This window comes from Brassica oleracea, chromosome C9 (genome assembly GCF_000695525.1).
Source record: "Brassica oleracea var. oleracea cultivar TO1000 chromosome C9, BOL, whole genome shotgun sequence".
Lineage (NCBI taxonomy): Eukaryota > Viridiplantae > Streptophyta > Magnoliopsida > Brassicales > Brassicaceae > Brassica > Brassica oleracea.
Genome location: NC_027756.1, coordinates 44,613,574 through 44,622,668, shown reverse-complemented (window position 1 = coordinate 44,622,668; position 9,095 = coordinate 44,613,574). Strand labels below are relative to the sequence as shown.

Sequence of the window (9,095 nt, the reverse complement as noted above, 5' to 3'; positions counted from 1 at the left end):
GGCAAATATCTGATACAATTCGGTCAAATGCAAAACTAACTCATTTATCCTAGACGACTTATCAGTAAGTCGTCTAGGGTATTCTCTAGATTTTTTTTAACAAACAAAGATGACGACTTAAAAGTAAGTCGTCCGTTTGACCAGAAGACTTACCCGTAAGTCTTCTACAGCCAGACTACTTACGAGTAAGTCTTCTACACAAACAGATCTGGAAAAAAATTCAATTTCATACCTTAAACTAGTGAGATGACTTCCTTAGCACACAGAGTCTTCTCCAACCACCCAGAATCTCAAACGAAAGTAACCCACCAAGAATAGTATGATTGAATGGCTCTATAAACCATAAAAAAAATTTGAATCAAAAGCTTGAGTTTTTTGGATGAATATGGAGGCAAAGTGAAAGAGATGTTGTTTTTAGTTCATAACAAGTGATAAAGAGAGAGTGTAAATCGATTTTAGGTGCATTAAGAGCTTCAAATTGGTTGTTCATGGTGGTTGGGGTATTGATGACAATGATAATCTTGTAATTACTTGAAGATGATGAGGATGAGAGAGTAAAAATGTCATTTTCGGAAAAAAAAAATAAAAAAAATTTGATGGCATTTTCATGAATATCATGAACTTGTGGGGTGAATAGGACAAAAGAAAAATTCAAGAAAAGCTTGGGTTAGTTTTAGGTTTGAATTTGAGTTTTGAGTCAATCTTCCAAAAAACCCATTTTTTTTTTTTGAAAAAAAAAGAAAAGCATCCATTCCCTTTCTATATATACAACTACGAAAGATGTCATAAAAAGCAAGACAGTCTATTTAATATAACTCACACAATATATCCAGCTTACATAACCAAATAATAATAATTTCAATGTCGGTAATTGTGTGGTGGCTAGTCACGGCGGTTATGGTTGCGGCTCACTCGGCCTCCGCCGGATCCGCCGGAGTTGTAGAATTGTACTGGGAGGTCGAGAATCAATTCCGGTCTCCGGATTGTACAGAAGGCGTCGTTATTGCCATCAACGGTACGTTTCCAGGGCCAACGATTTATGCTAACGCCGGAGACACAGTCATCATTCACGTCAAAAATAAACTCTCCACCGAAAATGTTGTCATCCATTGGCACGGCATACGTCAGGTTGCTTATATAATTACTATTCCATATGTCATAGTATAATATAAGATATGTTATGTCTAAAATCACAAAAATTAAAAAAAAAATAAATATATAGATATAATATAAATTAAAAATTATTGAACTAATCGTATTAAATAACGATACAAATATATTTGGTTAAAAAATTCAATAAATCTAAAGTTAATATATAAATGTCAAAACATATATGTACTTTTGAAACACCAAAAAATTTCTAAAACATTATATATTAAGGAAGGGAGAGAATATATTTTTATAAAAAGTTATACTAGAATGAAGATTAGTTATATTATATACATAAATTTTTGTATAATCAAATTGTCAAAAAAGGGACATAACAACAATGAATTATGATTATGGAATAGAATGGCACTCCATGGTCAGATGGAGCAGCGGGTGTGACGCAATGTCCCATTAATCCTGGAGAGACTTTCACTTATAAATTCACTGTTGATAAGGTAAACAAAAGACATTTATTTCTCTTAAATAACTTTTACAAAAAGAGATATCGATAACGTTTTGTAAGGGTGCAGGCAGGAACACATTTCTACCACGGACACTACGGGATGCAGAGATCGGCTGGACTGTACGGGATGATGGTGGTGAGATCGCTCAAAGAGACTTTGCATTACGATAAATTCGAAGAGTTTAATCTGTTGCTCAGTGATTGGTGGCATCTAAGTAGTACCTTGCAAGAACTCTCTCTTTCTTCGAAGCCTATGCGTTGGATTGGGGAGCCTCAGAGTCTGTTGATCAACGGAAGAGGACAGTTCGATTGCTCACAAGCGGGGTATTTTAACGAGGGAGGCTTGAAAGAGTGTAACTTTACAAAAGATGATCCTTGCGCACCTACAACTCTAAGGGTCAAGCCTAATAAAGTATATCGCCTTCGGATCGCTAGCACCACTTCTCTTGCTTCCCTCAACTTAGCCGTTGAAGTAAGTTATTTTCTAACTAATTTATTTAGACATTTTTAAAATATAAATACTTCAAACAAATTTTGTAGCATACATGTTTAGAAGACAAACTAATTAACATGTTTTTTTTTCATTTGGATTAAAGGCAGTTCGAATATCTAAACAAATATAATATTATTTTTTTATCAATAAAAAGTTAAATAAATTAAAAACTGTTTATATTTTTAATTTTCAAAATGAGGTATGTATAGTCTTTGCAGTATTTTAAATATTTTTGTTTATACTAATTAGCTATTTTTTTAGAAACGCTAAACAAAAATGTTTTAAAATATTTTTTAGGAGTGGACAAATAAACCGAATCTGGAAACCCGAGCTGAACCTGGCCCAATAATAAAGAGTCTGAATCGAACCAAATCCGACAAAAATACTGAATAGAACTTTGTTTTATGGTATTTCGGGTTATGAATTTTATCCGAGAACTGAACTCGACCTTGAATGGATATCCGAAAAAAAAACCAAAAATTTCAAAGTTCCAAAAGATATTTATACTAAAACCCGAACTCAATTCCAAACAAGTATCCCAAATATTTGTATCATTTAGTACGAAGATTTGCCTTTGTAGTTAAATCATTATTTCAATTTGTGTGCCATATTTATCGATTTATACATGTATTAGAGATCACACGTGTGACATTAAATTGTTCCCATGCAGGGACACCAACTAGAGGTCGTTGAAGCCGACGGCAACTACGTCGCTCCGTTCACCGTCGACGACATTGACATCTATTCCGGCGAGACCTATTCCGTTCTTCTCCGAACACATAATCCATCTCCTCCTAGAAAGTACTGGATCTCAGTCGGCGTTCGTGGCCGGAAACCCAACACTCCTCAAGCACTCACCGTGTTGCACTATGCCGGTGCTTCTGAATCCGAACGCTTACCTTTTCCACCGCGGGAGACTCCCAGGTGGGACGACTACAACCGGAGCAAAAACTTCTCCAAGAAAATATTCGCCGCGAAAGGATATCCACCGCCACCTGAGAAATCAAACGCGCAGCTCTTCCTCCTCAACACTCAGAATCTCATGGAAGGCTACACAAAGTGGGCTATCAACAACCTCTCCTTATCCGTCCCGGCGACGCCGTACATCGGATCCATCAGATACGGGGTAAAACCGGAGTATTTAAAATTTCCGGGACCAGAGATCATAGAGAACTACGATATCGATAATCCTCCGGTGAATCCCAACACCACCGTAAGTAGCGGTATCTACAATCTCGCGATGGGGATGGTCGTGGACGTGATACTCCAAAACGCTAACGTTTTAGAAGGTAACGTCAGCGAGGTTCATCCGTGGCATCTCCACGGCCACGACTTTTGGATTTTGGGCTACGGCGAAGGGAAGTTTCGGCCAGGAGTCGACGACAAGAGGTATAATCTGACGAACGCGCCGTTACGGAATACGGTGGCGTTGTATCCGTACGGATGGACGGCGTTAAGATTTGTAACGGACAATCCTGGGGTTTGGTTTTTTCATTGTCACATTGAACCGCATTTGCATATGGGCATGGGTGTGGTTTTTGCCGAGGGAGTAGACCAGATCGCTAAGATGAATATACCGCGGGAGGCGCTAGGTTGTGGGTCAACCAGAGAAATGTTTATGAACCAGGGACGCCATTAGAAACCGGAGCTATAACCGGTGTTTTTCTAATACTACTAGTATTCGTACGAGTAGTATGCTTTTATGTGTTGTGTGTGTGTGTTTTACCTTGTATTAGGTTAAGATCCGCGCCTTGCGCGGAATAAACATTATATATATATATTATTTTATATATTATATGTTTATAACATATTATGAAATAATAAATATATATTGAATAATTAAAAAGTCATTATCTACTTATATAATTAAATTGTTGCAAACATATAAATAAATTTTATAAATCGAAAAATATTTTTTTATTTGATGTGATATATAATTAAATTTAAATGGTAGTAACATATATATGTTATATTTTAATATTAATATTTATTAGATGATGATTTTTACTCATATTTTTTTATCATTTGTATCTGTTATAGCAAAAAAATCTAAATTAGTGATAACAAAATTTTCACTGTGGGATTAGTGGTTTAAGTAATTTATAATATTTTTAAAAATTAAGTTGTCAATATTTTTTCAAATTTTTTATCAAAAAAATGTTCAAAGTAAATTTCAAAATTAAGATATTTATATGTTTTTATATGGCATATAGTTTAATTTAAAATGATACATATATTTATATATCTTTTATTTTTGATACTTATTAAATGAGACTTTCAACTTATATTATTTTTTAATTATTTGTATCATGTCATTACAAAAGTTTTAAATCATAGATCACAAAATTTGAATGTGAAACTTTTAACAGTTTTAGTAATTTATACTCATTTTTAAAAATTCAAAATATAATATATAAATATTTTTTTTAATTTTTATTATATGATTATTATGATTGTTTAATTTATTTTAATAGCTTAAAATTAAACAAATATAATTATAATACACACTTATTTTTATCAAATCTTTATTATTCAAAATCATTAATTGTCATATATATTTTAGCCACATTAGGCAATTCTGTAATCTTATTTAAGAAAATAATGAAGCACATTTAATAATGTATTTATTGTGGTTTAATAAAAAGCTTATTATATATTTAGATGGATCAACCTATTTCTCTAAGGATTCTAAGAATCATTATAGTGTTAACATGTGTCTACAAACAAATGTTGCAATGCTTCTCAAATAATATATAGGGGATTGTTGTTAAATTATTTGGAGACAAAACTACGAATGTTTTGATTCATGATTTATCAACTCAAAAGGAATTAGTTACTTTTTTTTTTGTCAACTCAAAAGGAATTATTAGTCACTTGTTAGTAATATTATTTTTGTTTCGAGTTAAACGATGGAATTTATTTAAGAGTTATTCTTGGGTTCACCCCCTAGGTGAACCTTTAGGTTCACCAACCAATAGAAAATTATCATTTTAAATCTAGTATCTTTTAATTAAGGAAACAAAATAACTTGGCAAACTATATTATCTTTTCAAAATAAAATTTAAAAATAAATAAAAATAATATATAAAAAACGAATTCAAAAAAAAATAATGTTGTCAACAAAACACTAAACCCTAAACTCTAATACTAAAACCTAAACTCAAATCCTAAACCCTAAATCCTTGGGTAAACCCTAAATCCTTGGGTAAACCCTTAAACCTTTGGAAAAATATTAAAAATTTGTTGTCAACAAAACACTAAACCCTAAACTCTAAACCCTAAACCCTTGGGAAAACCTTAAACCCTTGGGTAAACCCTAAACCCTTAGGTAAACCCTAAACCCTTGGAAAAACACTAAACATTTGGATAAATTCTAAATTATAAATCTTAAACACTAAACTCTAAATCTTAAAAATAAATATTTTTTTTTAAATGATCTTTTTTAGAACTATTGTTATTTTTATTTATTTAATTTTTTATTTTTTATTTTAAAAGCATAATATAATTTGGCAAGTTATTTTATTTTCTTAATTAAAAAATACTAGATCTAAAATGACAACTTTCTATTGGTTGGAAGGTTCACCCCCTAGGGTGAACCCAAAAAAAAGTCTTTATTTAAAGAAGAAACCAGACGTAAAGAGACCAATTGATAGAATCAAACAAAATATTTTGTTCTCTTTATCTCTTGTCGGTGGTATATACTTATCATCGACCAAAGACCACTTGAATAGCTCTTAAACACACAAGTTTTTCAGGGTTTGTAAATTGAAATATGCGTTTAAATGAGATGTTTGTGTTCTTGATGGGGTTCTTTCTCTGCTTAATATAATCAGAATTAGAGAGAAACAAAAATCACACGTTATTCATCCGAAATGATTTCTTCACGAATACTATTATGATTTATTTTTGGGTTCACCCCCTAAATTATTCATCCGAAATGATTTCTAGGATAAATCTTAAACTCTAAGATAAATCTTAAACTCTAAGATAAAATCACTAAACACGAAAACACTCAAGGGTTTAGGGTTTAAGATTTAGGGTTTAGAGTTTTAGGGTTTAGTGTTTTTATTTAGAGTTTAGGATTTATCCAAGGGTTTAGGGTTTACCCAAGGGTTTAGGGTTTAGGATTTAAGGTTTAGAGATTAGGATTTAGGGTTTAGAGATTAGGATTTAGGGTTTAATATTTTGCTAGCGACGTTAAAAATATTTTTTAATTTTTTTTTCTGTAGCTGCAATTTTTTTTTACTTTTTTATTTTAAAAACATAATATAACTTGATAATATTTTGTTTCCTTTTTTAAAAGATATCGAATTTGAAATAATAAAATTCTATTGGCCGGTGAATCTATAGGTTCATCCTAGGGGATGAACCCAACAATAACTCTACTATTATTAGCTCTTTATGCGCATGCAAACTTTCCAGCCAGTTAAGATTATTGTAGGTCGCCAAAAGTACACTAATACACGAAATAAATGAACATTATTATAGATACAATAATACGACTTATTCTTGGGTTCACCTCTAGGTTCACCGACCAATAGGATAGTGTTATTTAATATTTGATATCTTTAAAAAAAACAAAATATTATCAAATTATATTATTTTTTTTAAATTAAAAGGTAAAAAGAAATAATTAAAAATAGTAGTAATTACAAAAAAAAAATATTTTAAAAGTCGTCAGCAAAACATTAAACCCTAAATCCTAAATCCTAAACCCTAAACCCTTGGATAAACCTTAAACTCTAGGATAAATCTTAAACTCTAAATCAAAATCACTAAACACTAAAACACTCAAGGGTTTAGGGTTTAGGATTTAGGGTTTAGAGTTTTAGGGTTTAGTGTTTTTATTTAGAGTTTAGGATTTATCCAAAGGTTTAGGGTTTAGGGTTTACCCAAGAGTTTAGAGTTTACCCAAGGGTTTAGGGTTTACCCAAGGGTTTAGGGGTTAGGATTTAGGGTTTAGAGATTAGGATTTAGGGTTTAATTTAGTGTTTTGCTGACGATGTTAAAAAGATTTTAAATTTTTTTTTTTTCTGTGGCTGCTATTTTTTTTTTACTTTTTTATTTAAAAAACATAGTATAAATTGATAATATTTTGTTTCCTTTTTTAAAAGATATCGAATTTGAAATAATAAAATTTTATTTGCTGGTGAGCGTCTTAAAGATGGTCTAAAGTGTTTAGTATTAATCGTTGTGGTGTCCCAATGTAGAATGGAGCATCCAATTTCTATATTCGTAGTGGTAACCATTAGTTCCTAGTCATCAAGGAAAAAGCTACTCCAAAGGGAAAGAGTATTATTATAGTTTTATTTTATTTGTTAGTAGGTTTCATTAGTTTTTCACCAATATTTTTTGGTTATCATCCTTTCACACACACTTATAAGAATTGAGTTTCAATCTAGACATGATAATGATATTAATATAAACCATTACCACAACACTTTGTGGTTAATGTTTTGCAGACTTTAATTCAAACGTATAAATCTTTTCAGAAAATATACTTTTATGCCGACATTGTTCAACGTGCTGAGATTGGGGAAATGGGAAAGACAGTTGGCATTGTAGAACAAGTTATACACACGATAAGTGGATATAAAGTACTGTACAAAATCTAAAAGTTTTATTTTGATACGATCAGTTATGCTGGCGGAAACAAAAGAACAAAATTTAGGTTCACCTAGTGAACTTTTAAATTTACCACTCTTTTTATTATCAATCAAAATGTTACATAGATTAATAATAAAATATATTATTTTTTTAAAAAAAAATCTAAAATAATTGAAACAAAATAATGATGTTTATTTTAATGACGTTAACGCCATTAACTAAATCTTAAATTTTAAACCCTAAACCTTAAATCTAAACCCTAAATCCTAAATTCTAAACCCATATTCTAAACCCTAAACCCAAACTCTATATCTTAAACCCAAACCCTATATCTTAAACCCAAATCCTAAACCCAAACCATAAACTCTAAACCCAAACCCTAGACCTTAAACTCAAATCCTAGATCCTAAACCCAAACCTAGACTCTAAACCCAAATCTTAGACCCTAAAGAAACAACATCAACATTAACCTAAACCTTCGGGATATAGGATTTGGGTTCAGGATTTACGATTTGAGTTTAAGGTGTAGGATGTAGGGATTAGGTTTTGATATATGATTTGAGTTTATAGTCTATGATTTGGGTTTAGGATATAGAATTTGGGTTTAGGATTTAGGGTTTACGGTTTGGGTTTAGGGATTAAGATTTGAATTTAGGATATAGGGTTTGGATTTAGGGTTTACGGTTTGGGTTTAGGGTTTAAGATTTGGGTTTAGGGTTTAGAGTATAGATTTAAAGTTTAGGGTTTAGTTAGTGGTTTTAGCATCATTGAAATTGGCGTTATTATTTTTTCTCCATTATTTCAGATTTTTTAAAATAAAATTAATCTATTTTATTATTAATCTAGGTGGCATTATAATTGGTAACTAGGATAAGACCTGCATCTTGCGCATGGTGAGTTTATTGTATATATTTTCGATAGTTTTTTTATATATTTGATCATTTTATTTGTATATACAAAATATTTTTTGTTATTATTATATAATTTCTTTCTGATGGATCGGATCAATTATTATTAAAAATAATTGAACAAAACTACAATTAATACATCATGGGTTGATCGGATTGGACATTAAACAAATTATGACATAAAAATTTTATTTTTTCCATCGACCACATTTTTGTAAAAAGTGAACAGTATTGTTTTCACAGTTGAATTATTTTGACTTTTATCTTCCATATGGTTTTGAAAGCTTTCAAATCAACCATTGAATTGATACATGTCATTTTAATGTTTTTAGTCGTACACTTAAAAGAAAACTTACATTTTTGTAATTTAAAGTCGTTTTAAAAAATTCAAATTATAACATATAAGAAAAAATATAACATATAAGAAAAATATAACATATAAGGTGTCCTCATTTTTGTATTTTAAAGTCGTTTT

The 9,095-nt window shown here is 30.8% G+C and overlaps 1 protein-coding gene across 1 annotated transcript; it reads left to right on the top strand.

The window, feature by feature from the left end:
- The first annotated feature begins 861 nt into the window (after positions 1-861).
- Positions 862-3,744, top strand: LOC106318690 (L-ascorbate oxidase-like). The gene is made up of 4 exons (XM_013756781.1): positions 862-1,128; positions 1,512-1,604; positions 1,680-2,084; positions 2,776-3,744. Exons 1-4 carry the CDS (start codon positions 862-864, stop codon positions 3,742-3,744), a joined length of 1,734 nt encoding a protein of 577 aa, XP_013612235.1.
- The last annotated feature ends 5,351 nt before the right edge of the window (positions 3,745-9,095 follow it).

Bases quoted from the DNA above. Each gene is read 5' to 3' on its own strand.
- LOC106318690 (XM_013756781.1), top strand. From the start codon at position 862: ATGTCGGTAATTGTGTGGTGGCTAGTCACGGCGGTTATGGTTGCGGCT. The intron at 1,129-1,511 runs GTTGCTTATATA...ATTATGGAATAG, and splicing joins ATTGGCACGGCATACGTCAG to AATGGCACTCCATGGTCAGA. The intron at 1,605-1,679 runs GTAAACAAAAGA...GTAAGGGTGCAG, and splicing joins ATAAATTCACTGTTGATAAG to GCAGGAACACATTTCTACCA.